This window comes from Pangasianodon hypophthalmus, chromosome 16, assembly GCF_027358585.1.
Source record: "Pangasianodon hypophthalmus isolate fPanHyp1 chromosome 16, fPanHyp1.pri, whole genome shotgun sequence".
Lineage (NCBI taxonomy): Eukaryota > Metazoa > Chordata > Actinopteri > Siluriformes > Pangasiidae > Pangasianodon > Pangasianodon hypophthalmus.
In genome coordinates, this window is record NC_069725.1 from 1,473,585 (window position 1) to 1,490,357 (window position 16,773).

Consider the following 16,773-nt stretch of genomic DNA (forward strand, 5'->3'; position numbering starts at 1 on the left):
TCAACGGTTCTGCAGTTATCCCTTAAAGGTTCTACAGAGAACCCTACAACATAGTGGTTTCTTTTCAGAATCGGTTGCATGTAGAACCCTTTAAGAAGTGAAGAAAGAACCCTTAGAGAACCTGTTTTCCTAAGAATGGACAATTCTCCTAAAATCCTATGTAAGTATACACTCTTAGAAAAAAGGGCTCTAGATATAGTTAACGGTTCTAGTCTGTAACCTTTTATGATAAAGGAACACTCTGTTGCAGGATTCCACACAGAACCTTTTAAAAAAAAGTTCTCAAAGTTGATGTGTTGGAAGCAGGAAAAATGGGCAAGTGTAAGGATCTGAGTGACTTTGACAACGGCCAAATTGTGATGGTTCAGAGCATCTCCAAAGCAGCAGGTCTTGTGGAGTGTTCCTGGTATGCAGTGGTTAGAACCTACCAAAAGTGGTCCAAGGAAGAACAACCGGTGAACCAGCGACAGGGTCATGGGCTCCCAAGACTCACTGATGCACGTGGGGAGTGAAGGTCCATCTGGTCCGATCCCACAGAAGAGCTACTGTAGCACAAACTGCTGATAAAGTTAAAGCTGCTCTGATAGAAAGGAGTCAGAACACACAGTGCAGTGCAGCTTGCTGCGTATGGAGCTGCGTAGCTGCAGAGCGGTCAGAGAGCCCATGCTGACCCTGTCCACCACCCAAAGCTCCTACAATGGACACGTGAGCATCAGAACTGGACCATGGAGCAATGGAAGAAGGTGGCCTGGTCTGATGAATCATGTTTTCTTTTACATCATGTGGACGGCCGGGTGTGTGTGTGTGTCACTTACCTGGAGAAGAGATAGCTCCAGGATGCACTATGGGAAGAAGGCAAGCTGGTGGAGGCAGTGTGATGCTCTGGACAATGTTCTGCTGGGAAACCTCGGGTCCTGGCCTTCATGTGGATGTTACTTTGACACGTACCACCTACCTAAACATTGCTGCAGACCGAGTGACACCCCTTCATGGCAACGGTGTTCCCTAATGGCAGTGGCCTCTTTCAGCAGGATGATGCTCCCTGCTACACTGCAGAAACTGTTCAGGAACGGTTTGAGGAACATGACAAAGAGTTCAAGGTGTTGACTTGGCCTCCAAATTCCCAAGATCTCAATCTGTTTGAGCATCTGTGGGACGTGCTGGACAAACAAGTCCGATCCATGGAGGCTCCACCTCACAACTTACAGGACTTCAAGGATCTGCTGCTAACGTCTTGGTGCCAGATACCACACACACCTTCAGAGGTCTTGTGGAGTCCATGCCTCGACACGTCAGAGCTGTTTTGGTGGCACAAGGGGAACCTACACAGTATTAGACAGGTGGTTTTAATGTTATGGCTGATCATTCTAAATATTTGGGCCCTTGAAGGTTCTATGTAGAACCCTACAACAAAGAACTCTTTAAGAAGCTAAGAACCCTTTAACAACCCTTATATTTTTAAGAGTGTATAACTCTCCTAAACTTATACTTACAGTATGTACACACTCTTAGAAAAAAAGGTTCTTTGTATAGTTAAGGGTTCTTATCTTCCTAATAGGGTTCTAGTTTGGAACTTTTTATCACAGAGAAATAGTCTGTAGGATTCCACATAAAATATTTAAACTTTCCCTCAGAAGAACCATTAGGGGTTCTAGATTTGTTCTTTTTCTAAGACTGTAGTCATAAATATCTAGAACCCTTAAGGGTTCTGCAATTACCCCTACAACAAAGTGTTGGCCTTATCAGAAAGGGTTCCATGTAGAACCCCTTTAGAAGCTAAGAACCCTAACAGAACCCTGCTCTAAAATTACACTTGGGTATACACTCTTAAAAAGGTTCTTGGTATAGCTAAAGGGTTTGTAACTGTTGTAAGTTATACATAGAACCTGTAAGAGGTTTCCAAGAGGAATCATTAGGGGTTCTAGATTTGATCTTTTTTTTTTTCTATCGTCAAAAAGATTCATGAAGAGTTCTTTAAGGTTTCACTGGATAATTAAGAATCCTTATCCTCCTCAAATGGTTCTAATTGGAACCCTTTATGACATGGAAACAGTTTTGTATGGTAGAACGCCCAGAAGAACCCATAGGGGCTCTAGAATGGACTTTTGCTAAGAGTGTACTAGCTGGAGAACTTTCCACCTCCGGGGTTATGTATTATTACTATATTACTGCGTGTAGTTAACTTCTACACTCATAAAACACAAAACGAGGGTTCTTTAAGGGTTTATTGGACAATTAAGGGCTCATGGCTTCCTGTTCTACTTGGAGCACCCTTTTGACAGGAAAACACTTTGTTGTACAGTTCTACATAGAACCTTTAAGGGTTCTTTGAGAGGGATAACCTACAAACCCTAAAGGGTGTTGTTCTACATTCCAACCCTGAGGTGGACAGTACTTGATTTACTCCATAATTAGAAGAAAAAATATCAAATCTAGAACCCTTCATGGTTCTTTGCTTGTCCGTTTGTGGGAACTGGTAAAGCTTCTATGTGGAACCCTGAAACATAGTATTCCCCTTTCATAAAGGGTTCCAAACTATACCCATTGAGGAACCCATTTCAAAGAGTGCATACTTGGGTATTGTAGGTATTCTAGTACCGTAGTCGGGGAACTGTTGTCTCTTAGAACAAAGGGTTCTTCGAGGGTTCTTAGTTACTTAAAAATTCTTAGAAAGGTTTAACTTGGAGCCTGTTCTGATACGTAAACACTCGGTTGTAGTGCACGACACTGAACTTTAACGGGTTCTACTTACCAAAATATGAAAAACACTTCATTACAAACAGCTGAAAGCAAAATTCTCAAACAGGAAATGAGGTCGTTTTTTTTTTTTGGACAGAATTTTATTTTTGAAATTATTTTATAAAATCATCGCTTTTTTTTTTATCATTTATATACTTTATATATATATATATATATATTTATTTATATAGATCCATAGTTTCACCAACAAACATTTGAAGTCATTTCTATACGCCTCGGGTTCCTCATTACAGTAACACAAACAAGAGATCTGACTGTGTGTGTGTGTGTGTGTGTGTGAGAGAGAGAGAGAGAGAAAACAGACAGAACTGAAAGAAAAGAGGAGGTGAGAGAAACACAGATCATCGCTGATCATCACTGAGACCTGAACATCACGTCCTCACCTATGAGTTCATCATCACATGTTCGGAAACGTGTCCCGATGTTCGAATCTCACTTCACAATCGACGTTTAAGATTTCTCTCAGTTTTACAAAATCAATCTTTTTTATTAATCATTATTATTATATGACAATTTTGCTTTGTAAGAATTCTTACAGTTTCCGTGATCAGATCCTTACGCTCTCCGAGAACACGGTTCCTCACGGGTTCTTTACACGGTTAGCAGTTCTAGTTTTCTTTTCCGATAGAGAATTCCCCCGTAGCAGGGTTCTACCTAGAACCTTTAAGGGTTTTTTTTTTCTTCCCCCAGAGAGACAAACCCAAGAACCATTTCAGTGACTGAACCAAGATGTTGAGTAGAAGTTTAGCTCTTAATCCAGCTGAAATGTAAACATTAAAAAAAATAATAATAAAAATTAAAAAAAAAAATCAGAATTGCATTTTCATCATTTTAATGCTGTAGCTTCAATAATACAAACTCAGTTGGAGAGTCATTTTAATTTCCAAAATGGCAGCATAAATGAGATGAGTGTGTGAAATGAGAATGTGGAGGAAAAAAAAAAAAAAAAAGTGTTGAACATTAGTGCTGGTGAATCCATCATGGCCGACGATCTGCAGATTTTAATCACTGTTAAATGACGCATTTGTTAAGTGGTTAATTCGGTAAAACTCAGCTTGGAGTAAAATAATAATAAATAAATCATAGATGAACTCTGTAACTAGCTTTAAATTGTGAATCGTTGGTGGCGTGACACGTCCTGAGAGCGGAAAGAAACATCACAATTCCTCTCGGTAAGTGAACGGAATCATTTTTTGAGCGAGACTCGTGGAAAGTTCTCTTAAACGCGTTCACAATGAGAAACCTCAGAACCGGCGTAATCAAGTCCGATGTTGGTGCTGGAGTTCCGAGGTTAAAACAGCTAACAAATTAATTTACGCTGCAATCCATTGTACTCGGGTTTCTGAATCTTTTTTCCTCAGAATTCCGATCTAAACGCGTTCTTCTGCTCGGGAATAACACGGGCGCCCTGAGGAATATAAACATCTAAAGAAGATCTCAAGAAGATCGACATGTGTGATTAGCGAAGGTAATGTCCTGTTCATCTTCACTCTTAGCAAAACAGGGCTGAAACCAGGGAAAATTTGGCCAATCAGAGCATCTGTGAGCTCAGTGTATGTAGAAGAGGGTAGATAGCGCTTTCCTCTGAGTGTGGAAAAGATGCCGAGGTCGGCTTCACACGTCTCGGAGGAAGCACCATGTGGATGCTGGATGACTATCCCGTTGCACGTTTGTCCGTGTCTGAGATCGCATTTTTCCCGAGTTTCCGTGAACAACGGATCGCAGCGTTAATCTGCGTGTATAAATAATCCTGCAATCGGCTTTTGGAGGCGTTCGGTGGCTCAGACAGACTCACGCGTGCGGTTTCTGAACGATGAACATGGCAGTAGTGAAGGAGGTGACGTTATCGTTTATCTTTAAACACAGAGGCAGCATCAATAACGTAAGTGGTATTAAATCGATCGTAACGTGAAAACGGAGCTCGATTTCTCTCATCGTACGTTTGGCGTATTGTTCATTTCTGAGGACGCGAGCGCAGGATACGTGCGGCGGCCATTTTGTGTACGTGTAATTAAAAGCACGTAGAACGTAGGCTTCGTACGTACGACGCTACACTGGACGCTGTGAGCGAGAATGCAGTCCTGGCTGATCGACTACAATCGAGGTGAAAGACAGAATAAGATACAAGTTCAAAAGATATTAACTTATTAGAAGCAACAATTTTATTGATAATGTTTTAATAAATTATTATTAATCCAATAGATCAACAATTTCGGATGAACTTCTCACGATCAGGCGTCTTTTCCACGATATATATAAACAGTCACGTGTAATTATTCGGCTGGCTCTTTTTTATTCACATTGCGTGATCTGGATTGGGGCTGGTGATTGTTCACGTTTATTATTATTTTTTCTTTTTTTTACACGTGTGATCTAAACGTTAACGACATACAGTGGTGTAAAAAGGAGCGAGAGTGGTTTTATTCGCGTTCGTATGAAAGAATTTATCAGAACGCCCCCCTTTTAGCTTCAACGTAACTGTAATTAGCTTCTTCCAAAAATCAATAACTCGTGCTGGCGTAATTTCTGGAGTCGTCCTTTTAACCAAATAATAAATAAACACAATGAATTTTAAAAATAAACCCAAATATATGGATCCAACAGTAGGATTAGTGTTGTGTACTGGAGACAAAAACAAACGGGGAAGTGTATATAAAGACAATTTTAAATAAGCCATTAGCTTTGCTTGTTAGACCGAAGAGAAATATTTACAAAACATCGTCAGGGCGTTGAACGAACACTTTGAGTCGGAAATGGACTTCCTGACATCCGTAATGCTGCGTTCACACGTTAGCGATTTTTAAAAAAAATCACATTAATCATCATCATTTGGGTGAAATAGAGCTTTATTTTAGACACGTGCTAAAAAAGCACTCGATATATTAACATACATTTAGAAAATAAAATATCAGTTCATGCTTTATTTTTCTTTTAATCAGGTATTTAAGTTCTTTAAAGCGCTTGTTCTATAGTACACTCTAGAGCCGGGCAATACGATGAGATATCGTAATATCATGATCACCGATATCGCAATACTTTTTTTTTTTTTTGAGATATCGCCGGTATTTGTCATTTTTATAAAAATTACAAGCTCTAACTGGAAGCAGATGGTCAGATGTTAAACTTTTTGTAGTGAATCATTAAAATTGTAAAATGCTAAAATGATTTTAGCATGCTAAATAACATGATGGTTAAATTCAGATTTCCACGTGGCTGTACACATCATGTATTGTAGAAATATCTTGTAATATTGTTGTATGATATTTTGGTCATTTTGGTCATTTTTGAGATGTTAGATGTTTCAGGAGTAGAAAAAAAAACATCTGGTATGAAATAAAACTTACAAAATGAAACTTCTGAGTGAAGGATTGAAGGATTCAGGGATCGGCTCATCGTTAGAAAAAAACTGAATTATCCGCGAACATGTGAACGCAGCATTAGTGCATGATTATTATGGAAAAACAAAACTGAACAGAAAAATAAAAGAGGAGGTGTAAGTGTGTGTGAGTGTAAAAGATATGTGCACAAACTTTAAACCAGTTCAGACGATTTCAACATCATCAGCACAGCTGCATTAATGAAACAAAAATGAGAAAACTGTACGATCATGAACTTATCGGAGACGAGTTTCACCCCAATCACACTGATTTCATCACTGTGTAGAAACAAAACCATAACCAAAGACTTTTAAACACTTTCAAACACTTGAGCGATTATTTATTTTCTTTTATTATTTTCCTGATTCATCACTTTTTCAATGTTGTAGTCAAATTTAATGAATGATCTCCTGTGGGTCAAGTGTGTTACTTTTTCTGGTTCCCAAAAAAAAAAAAAAAAAAAAAAAGAAAAAAAAGAAAAAATCAGTGTTACATTAGCATTTACGTACAATCATATAAGACAATAATTTTATTTATTTTTAAAATAATTTTACTCATAATTTTACTCCAAACCCGAACCACCAATCAGAGACGGAGATGTTTCTAATCCTAGCGCCTGAAACGCTGAACTGAGATTAATGATGAATATTCTGAATTTAGGTTATATTGTATTTTAATGACTTTATCAACCAATCAGTTAACAGCATCCCAAAAGCTTTTTAAGTTTTAATGAACTTTATACAAGCTTCTGAACAGATCAGGTTTTTCATCTGGACGGAGGTTAAACACTTTCCTCGTTATTCGCAGACTTTACGCCGTTAAAGTTCCTTCATTGTATTTATAGTTCAGTGTTTAATAAGAGGAGCTTTACTGGCACTACGATATCCATTATGCTGCTTTCTCTCACACACACACTCTCTCTCTCTCACACACACACACACACACACACACACACACACACACACACAGAGAGAGAGAGAGAGGAAGGCGGCCGGAATGCTGTCGCTTTTAAAATCACAGTGGACTTTCTGAAGTCTGAAGAAAGGTGCAGAATGACGTCAAGCGTCAGCATGTTGAATGGAAAATATTTTACTACCGATATTCTAATGTTGCTCTGGATGTATTTTGTCTTTCTTTCTCTTCCAGATGTTGGGATGAACAGATCAGGAGTGACGTCATTGCATTAGACGAATATAAAAGAGAAAATGGCGACAATGACGTTAGCGCCGTTTAACAGATGACGTGACTTCGTATATTCTCGTCTCTGTGTTTGCCTTTGAACTTTGTTCACTACAGCTTTATGCTAACTTTGTAAAGTGCGTATAAATACACTATAAGGGCAAAAGTATGTGCACCCCTGACCATCACACCCATGTGCTTCTTCTCCAAACTGTTACCACAAAGTCTCTGTGTGCTGTAGCTTTACAGTTTCTCTTCACTGGAACTAAGAGGCTCAAACTCTGTTCCAGCATGACAATGCCCCTGTGCACAAAGCGAGCTCCATGAAGACATGGTGTGTGAAGGTTGGAGTGGAAGAACTCGAGTGTCCTGCACAGAGCCCTGAACTTACTCAACCCCACTGAACACCTTCGGGATGAACTGGAACTGGAGACTCCTTACCCAACATCAGCACCTGACCTCACTAATGCTCGTGTAGCTGAACTGAATGAACACAAATCCCCACAGCCACGCTCCAACATCTAGTGGAAAGACTTCGCAGAAGAGTGGAGCTCATTATAACAGCAAATAATGAAATGTTCAACAAGCACATATGAGTGTGATGGTCGGGGGTGCACAAACTTTTGGCCATATAGTGTAAGATATAAGACTCCTGGGAACAGTTGGGGAGCCATTTCTTTTCAGATCATGCTGTTTTTTTTTTTTATTTTGGAATTAAAAATGTATTTGTTTGTTATTTTGGCGTTACTCTCGCTGATTTACGTCACGCCCCTCGCTTCCCGCTTCCACAACGACCCCGAGTCTGATACTAACTTGTTTTTGGAGATTAAATTAAAGGGCACTAAATTCTAAACTGAGCTGGCGGAAGAAAGAAAACTGTCTCCGGCGTGCCAGTTTAAACAAAAGCTGTTTCTGGTCATAGAAAATAAAGGAAGAGGTAACAAAAGAGCAGAGGAAACGTTCGCTAAGATCCGTTTAGGTGGCGGCAAAATCCGATCTGTTCACACAGCCATCTTACGCTCTACTAAAGATCAGGCTGTTTGGAAAAAATGTTTCCATGCTTTCCGGAAAAACAAGGCAGGAATACGAGCATTTCTACCGTTTCTCTTTCCAGTCCTAGCTAGTATCGGCTAGCTGACTAGCTCTCGAGATTAGATTTATTCTTCTCAGGAATGCAGATGCAGTAAACATCGCCGTAACTCCGGTGATGAGGATGTTGTTTACTTTACATGCTGTTATTTATTTATTTATTTATTTAACAAAATTGGAAAGTATTTTCCTTTCAACATGTCCTAAATCTCTTCATATTCACTCACTAACAAACAAACAAAACTCATTTTTCACAAGCGTTTTTCTTTCTGTTTTTTCGTTTGCACCTCATCTTGTGACCTGATTGGTTGGGAAGGTTTTAAAAAAATAAAATAAATAGATTATTATTATTATATTTTTTTTAAAGCGCTTTTGGGAAATGCTGATCTTTTGGAAGTCAGTCTGGGTGATATAATGACGATGATATAATATCGCTATCGTGATAAATTACGTCACAGTTCACTTTTCTGAGAAATCCTGAGTATCGCGATATTGTTTTATAACTTAAACACGCAGCTGAATTGATAAAGTTTGGATTAGAGACGGCACTGATCCGATACTCACCGTCAGTATCGGTATCGGATCGGTCTGATACCAGCAAACGACGGTAGATCGGATATCAGAGGAAACATTGGATGCCGTAAAGACGGTAAATGTTGGAATTTGCACTGGAATTGTTCACATATAAAGAAACTTTCCTGATCTTCTTTTTTTTTTTTTTAGGATTGATATTATTATATTTATATTATTTTTATCATATGTATAATTTAAAACAGTTTAACTGGGAAGTAAAAAGAAAAAGTGACATCATGTCCTCTCTAGTTTGAATCTTTAAAACGGTAAAATATTGAAAAGGTGGTTTTTATTTGTACTGATTTAAAAAAAATGTCAATAATTAAACATACCATTAAATTACTGTGGTTTACTTTTAAACGCAACCTCAAACCTACATATCGTGTATCGTATAAACGTCCTGAAGTATCGTTGGTATGATTTTTTTATCATAATCGCCCATCCCTAATGGCGGAAAAGCTTTACATGCGCGTACGCTGATATAATCCCGCGGGATTACGTGAAGAATCTGCGCTAGAGCTTTAAACACTAACGCAGCGTAAACTGTGAATGTCTTGTACTAGCATACAAAGCTTTAAAAAAATAAAAAGAAAGACAGAAAGAAAGAAAGAAAGCAAGAAAGAAAGAAAGAAAGCAAAGCTCGCACTGCGCAGCGCCGTACAGCTTCAACACAATCAATGTGATCGGGGCGTCAACTTTCTCCACCTGATTTATTTCACAGCAGCATTTTAAACAGCTTCATGGGACACGTGAAAATATTTCTCATCTGAACCGACATTTCACGGCGGCGGAACCGTTCCAAAGTCTCACATAGATCTATAGAATTAAGATTCAAAATATATACTACTGAATTTCCAGTGTTTCTTTTTTTTTTTTGTGTGTGTGTGTGTGTGTGTGTGTGTGTCTTCCCTTTTGTTCAGGTTTGTTCAAGCTTCTTCTCATTTCCAGAGCGAGGAAATTTGTTGTCTTTTGCGTTTTGCACGACGTACGTTGCATATGTCACGTCACTGTCCGGTCGGGGTTTTTTTTTTTGTTTTTTGTTTTGTTTTGTTTTGTTCTGTTTTTTCCGGCGTCCACTTTGTTCTTCTCGTTCTCTACAATCACGAACGTCGAGGCAGGAGAGTAAAGGTCAAGGAGCGGGAGGGAAGAACGATAAGATCACGTGAGCGGACGATGAGGAGACAGAGAAATAAAACCAAAACCAAAACAGTGAAGGATAAAGAGATAAAGAGATAAAGAGGAGAGAGGAGAAAGGTAGAGATCGGTTCTTTATCGATACACCAGGTGAGAAATGGTGCTGGATTTGTAGTTGAGCTGGTGGTTGGGTACGAAATTATGGTGCAGGCTCTTGCGTGTGCACATGTCGCCCATGTAAAGGCTCATACACGCGTCGCACGACACCTTGGAACAATTCACGCACGTGTGCGAGGCTCCCGGTTTGTTACAGAAGCCGCAGCGCGATCCTCCGGCGCCGGACGCCGCCGCTCCCGCCGAGGACGGCTTGCTCGGAAACAGCTTGGTGCCGATGGCGGGCTTGTCCAGAAGAGGTGAGTGGGAATGAGAGTGTGAGAGCGGGTGTGTGTGTGTGAGAGTGTGAGTGTGTGTGTGAGCGTGAGTATGAGTGTGTGGGTGTGAGCTGGAGTAAACCGAAAGCTTCTCCTTGACCGGGACGTAGCCGTCCAGAGGGCGCGAGGAGTTTTTAGGGAAGTCCGGAATGCCGCAGCAGGGAGACGGGTCCGAGCCGTGGCACGTCGGGCAGAGGATGGCGTCGCACCTCTGACAGGAAGAGAGCGTCGGCGAGCTCAATCCGCAACCCTGACACTTTAATCCGTGGCTCTTCGGCGCCCAGGATTCCCACGATTCCCTGCTGGGCGTCCTGGAAGGCGTGTGACGGCCGCTCATCCCTCGCTCCGTATACAGATCGATCTCGTCTAGCGAGGAGAGGTGGTACGGGTACGGCTCGCTCGGCTGAGAGGGGTAATAATCCCCGACCGGGCGGATTATCTCGTCTTTCAGGTCCTCTTCGGCGTCTACGAATAGCGGTTCTTTGCGGAGGCTGAGTGACGTCTTGAGGACGGGTTTGTTGGCTTGGTGCCAGTGACCGGCGCTGTCCGTCACGTCGACGGATTTGGAAGGGCGCCCGCTGCGCCTCAGGTGGACGCGGTCGGCGTCGGACTGGCGCGCCGATAAGCGCGTGACGTCGTCGCCGGAGCTCCTGCGCGCCTCCACGGCCTCCAGCTCGGCCACGCCCCCTCCGCGCTCCCTCAGCAGGCGGCACTCGGCCTGCGCCAGGAGCAGCTCGAACGCCAGCTGGCGGAGGTGATGGGCGGCGGCGGCGCCGGCCGCGGCGTGCTGATCTCTGATCACGTACTGCAGATCCTGATCCCGAGTGTAGCCCATGGAGCGCAGCACGGCGCGGAGATCGGAGTCGCAGATGGCGGACTGGAGCTGGTACACGTACGGCCCGGTGAACGTCTGAGAGCAGAACACACACCACGTCAGCAAACTCATCACGCACCACGTCTCAGTGATCTCTAACGCACGCCATCGCGCGTGTAATAAAACACGACGGCGTTCAAAAATAATAATTTCATTCATTCATTATTAATAACATTCACCATATTAATAAACTATTCATCCGCGACACACCGGAGTCCGTCAGCAGTAAGCTCTGGTTGCTAAGCGACAAAAAAGATCGTATTCCATTGACGGAACGACGGCTTGAGCGTCACGGAGAATTTTTTTTACTGAGAATTTAGAATGGACACAGCTCAGCCAATCAGATTTCAGAAACCAAAACGTTCTACGAAGGCAACTCACTGACGTTTAATTTCGCCAAATTTAAATAATAATAAAAACCGCATTTAATCGTTAAAGTTTTCTGTACAAGTAAAACTGAGTAACGTGTTGATTTAAAAATTAACGGAAGGAGTCTCCAGTGTCGGGGGTAAAGCCTGAAAGGTTACGCTTTGCGGTTTCTCGGTAACACGACAATAATAACAAACTGCGTTTTGGTTTCTTTGTCTTGTTAACTTCAAGACTTCAAGAGAGAGAAAATTACAAAAAATTATAGCTGCTGTAACGTAAGTGCGAACAGGAACTACAGCGTAACTACAAACGGATAAAAAGTGACACGTTCTTTAATAAATAAGAAATTGTAACTGTTGACAAATCGCTGTAGTGTGAACGGAATAAAACACTTTTAAATCCTGAGTGACATTACTAAAGCAACCCCACACACACACACACACCCACACACACACACACACACACCCACCCACACACACACACACCCACACACACACACACACCTTAATGCAGCGGAACTCTTTCTTCCAGGGGAAGAGCAGCAGGTTGGTGCAGACGGTCTCCAGCGTGGCGAAGGCGTTCTCCAGCGCGTGCAGGTTGGCTCCCCTCAGCGTTCTTAGAGAATTCTCGACGATGTCGTAGAAGCGGATCGCGCGAAACCGCTGCCCCGCCTCCGCCTCGCACGCCCCTAGCAGGGCGGTCGCCGTGGAGACGAGGGCTTCCTCCCTCGCGTTTCCCTGAGCTCCGCCCGCTCCTTCTTCGAGCCGCTTCTCCAGGAACGCCACGTACCTCCGGAACAAATCGTCTCGAAGCTTGGCATCCATCACTGCGCTGCGGGTTTTACACGGTGGTGCGCGCGCACTCATGCATATTCATGAGCCCTTACTCTGATTGGCTAAGAAGTTAGGTGAAGGTTCAGTTCCACTGGGACGACAAACGAACACGACAAAGCGTCCCATCTGTGCATGTCAGGCAGATACGAAGCTCGCGGATACGCGCTCGCGGATTAAAATCGTAAGAAGACACGTGAGGGAGTCGGACAGGAAGTAGCTCCGGAGGATTTGATCATTTCCTGCTTGAGTGTTTTCACCATCGCCATTGTTTGTTCGCGCACGCGTTTAATCGAGCTGCATTCTGATTGGTTTATCCAGTTATAACTCGTACGAGTGGAGAACGTACGCAAAAAAAAAATGCAGCAGTTTTCAAAAAAATAAAAATAAAAAATCACGGCAAAACAAACACGTAGCGTTTACGTAAACATGGAGCCGATTACATCGTTGTCGTTGTTCTACACTAAACCTCCTTCTTTCCTTCCTTTTTTCACGTTTCGCTTTATTTAAAAAAGAATTTTTACATTTCTCAGAATAAAGCGATGAGGTTTAATCCGTCCCGGAGCGCTGCCTGGAGTCTGCGTGTCGCGTCCGCGCCGCTCGCCGTCTCCCGAGGCCTCGTTAAGTGAAATTCCCTGAAGGAAGCGGAACAGGAAGTGGGTGAAAAGTCCTCGGAGGGTTCCTCTGAAGTTCTTCCAGCTGCAGTGTGTTCCAGGTCAGTGTTCTTGGGGTGTGTGTGTGTGTGTGTGTGTGTGGGTGTGAGAAGATCGTTGGCTGAAAAGCAAAAAACGAAAAGTTGTTAATGAAGAAAGAAGAGACGTCGGCTGCAGTCTCTCAGGACCGACACGTTTACAGCCGATCATCGAGTAATAACACGTTTATAACACGTTTATAGAGCTTATTAACCATTATATTATCTCTATTAAAATATGAACTGTATATTTAAATATATATATTTTTTACTTATGTTTTGTTTGATTTTTATACATCTTCCTTAAATAATTATAAATAAATAAAAATGTTAATAAATAAATACACAAATTAATAAATACGTAAAATGCTTCACAAGGAAATTGTGACAATAAAAAATTGTTAATAGATAAAGATAATTATAATAAAATTCAACTAATAATAATAATAATAATAATAATACATTGAAAAATAACATGAGAAAAGCAAGAATAATATTTAATAAAAAATTAAAATAAATAATCTAAAATATTTTGAGGATAAATAAAAGCAGAAATAAAAATTTTAAAAAAGCAGAAAAAATATTTTAAAAATCCGTACAATTGTAAAAAAATTTTTTTACAATCGTAAAGATTAAAACTAATATAAAATTTAGAGAATTTTTTCATGTTAATGCAGCTTCTTTTAGAGTCTGTAATTATTCAAACAAAAATAAAGTTTTATAATAAAAATAAAGTTATATCATCGTATCGCTCAGTTCTACTCTGGAGCTTAATATAAACCCAAATAAATAAATTAATTTATATACGATTATATAAAATCTCTCTAATTTTTTGTTTTATTTTTTAGCATTTGCCTCTTTTCTGATTTGTTTCCTGCAGCTGGAGTTTTATTTTTATTTTTTAGCTTGATGTTTATTTAATGTCTACAAAAATAACTTTTTTAAAATCACTTTTAGGTCTAAAAAAACAGAGGAAAAAAATCTGCTAAATTTTTGGATATTTTTGGGCACTTTTCAATTTTAATGATTAAGCACAAATCAGCTGTTTGTAATTAAATTTTATTTTTTAAAAATGTAAATAGAAATAATTTCCCTCGCTCACGCTCTATCGCATTTTTTTTTTTAGTTTGAATCCTGGAGCTGGGGATTTATTTTTTTATATTTCTAGTTTGATGGTTTATATTATTATATAATGTTTATGAAATTTTTTTAATATAAAATATAATATAAAAAAACACAGAAATGGAGAAAAAAATCAGTAAAACATTTTACAATCTTAAAGATTAAATTTTAATTTTTTTTGTAAATAAATTTACTAAAAAATGTAAATGTAAATAATTTCTCTCTCTCTCTTTTTTTTTTTAAAAAACAAAATTTGCATCCTGGAGCTTGAGTTTTATTTTTTATTTTATATATATATATATATATATATATATATATATATATATATATTGCCTTGTTTTATGATTTCTATATTGTCTACAAAAAACCTTCTAATTTTTTATTTATAAAAAATATTTTAAAGATTTTAGCACCTAATAACTTGTTTTCAGTCAGCTTGTAATTAAATATATTTTAAAAAAATATATATAAATAAATAAATAAATAAAGTGTTTATTTTGGCATCATTTATTAATATTAATGATGTTTATTAGCTTGTAATTAAACGGATTTTTTAAAAAAATATTTTTTTTAAAAATTATAGAAGCGTGTATTGAGACTTAATTTATCACAATATTGATATTATCTCGTCTTATCGCTCGGATTCTTGTAGCTTGTCTTCTTTTCGTGTCGTTATTTCTACAGTGAATTAAAAAAAAAAAGTGTGTGAATTTATAGAAATAAGAATTACTATTTATTTATATAGAATATAGAATGATATAGAGTAAGAATTTCTATTTATATTATTATTGATATTTATATTTATACTGATATTTATATTAATATTGATAATTATTGTACATTGACATTGATATTTATTTATATTTATTTATATTTATAGCGACACATGGATGGATTTTTTTTTTTTTACCTTTTTTTTCACAGACATTGAATCATTTCACATCCATTTAACACATAAACCCTGTACAGAAGGATTATTTACTTTATTTATTTTTACTGATATTAATATTGATATTTATATTTACACTGATATATATAGTGACATGTGGATGGATTTTGTTGACCTTTTTTTCTCAGATATTGAATCATTTCACACCCCTGTAAGACGTAAACCCTGTACAGAAGGATCATTTGGAATGGTTTTGTCCAGGACAGGGTGATTGTTTGGATTTTAGTCTTGTGTTAAAGCTGAAATGACTCCAGTGGCTCATTAAAAGACGGCCATTGCAGTGATGGACTTCATTCTTTCCTCCATTTCTGACGCTTATTTCTGCCTCATTCTCTCCGATGCTGCTTTAAATCCTCATAAACATCATGTTTATTCATTACAGTCATCTCTATTTACATCACAGCAAATAAATTTGAATATTTTTTAACAAAAATAAACCTAATACGTCGCGTTAAACGGAAAACCAGCAATCTTCCTGTGTCTGTAAAATAATATTAGCATTACTGATTAAAGCATTAGCATATTATTATTATATTATTAGCATCAAAACGCAATCCCATACCGTTGGACTCCGTGTTTCCAAACTTTCATCTGTTTATATTTTTATCCTTTGATGTTTTTAATTTACGCCATCTCTTTTCTAAGCTGTTTTGTAATGCAGCAAGCTAACTAGCTTAGCTCCGCAATATCAGGCCCCCTTTGCGTTAGCGTTATTTTTCTCTACACCCGTATTCCGAAAAAGATTGACACCTAGATATCCCGCCTCCTACATCCTGATTGGCTGACACTTCACTAACCCATTCGCGAAGGATTTACACTTAACCAATCATGGCGGAGTAGGCGGGGCTAGCCAGAATTCGGATAGGGAAAAAAAGAACGCTTTAGAGACGCCCAACTCTGTAGCTTGTTAGCTTCTTAGCAATCAAGCAAACTAGCCAGCTGAAGCATCCTCTCTTAAACACACTGATTAACCAGCGTTCAGTCGGTTAAAGGAATGATACAAGCAAGTTTTCAACACGCATCAAATTAAAGTACAGTTTCATATTAACCTAAAAATACGGACCTGCTGTTATTTTTTTAGACGCCATCAACAAGATAGGAAGCCCTTACCTTTAACGTTCCGACGGAAACCCCACCCCCTTCACTCATCTGCGCATGCGCGCGAAGGTCTCCCTCACTATTTGCGCATGTGCGGAACTATTGATAACCCACTATTGAGGTACGTCAACGCGTCCGCCATATTGGAAAGGGGCAGATTTGATCGTATACCAATACAAAATCGGTTATAACTTGCATTATATGTAACCGATTTTCACGAAATGTGCTTATTCGCATTGCAGGTGATGTGAATGTGATTAAATATGATTGTATTTATTCCGATTGATTTCGGTTAAT

At 39.3% G+C, this 16,773-nt stretch overlaps 1 protein-coding gene across 3 annotated transcripts; it reads right to left on the reverse strand.

Moving 5' to 3' along the window:
- Nucleotides 1-5,407: 5,407 nt before the first annotated feature.
- spata2 (spermatogenesis associated 2) lies at nt 5,408-16,564 on the reverse strand. 3 transcript variants are annotated; one of them, XM_026945004.3, is made up of 3 exons: nt 16,489-16,564; nt 12,290-13,390; nt 5,408-11,453 (listed from the first exon to the last, which is right to left on the reverse strand). In XM_026945004.3, exons 2-3 carry the CDS (start codon nt 12,650-12,652, stop codon nt 10,248-10,250), a joined length of 1,569 nt encoding a protein of 522 aa, XP_026800805.2. In that variant the 5' UTR covers nt 12,653-13,390; nt 16,489-16,564; the 3' UTR covers nt 5,408-10,247. The 3 variants fall into 3 exon arrangements, with proteins under 3 accessions (XP_026800805.2, XP_026800806.2, XP_026800807.2); XM_026945005.3 differs by having other exon boundaries at nt 16,442-16,509; XM_026945006.3 differs by lacking the exon at nt 16,489-16,564 and adding an exon at nt 15,941-16,345.
- Nucleotides 16,565-16,773: the final 209 nt, after the last annotated feature.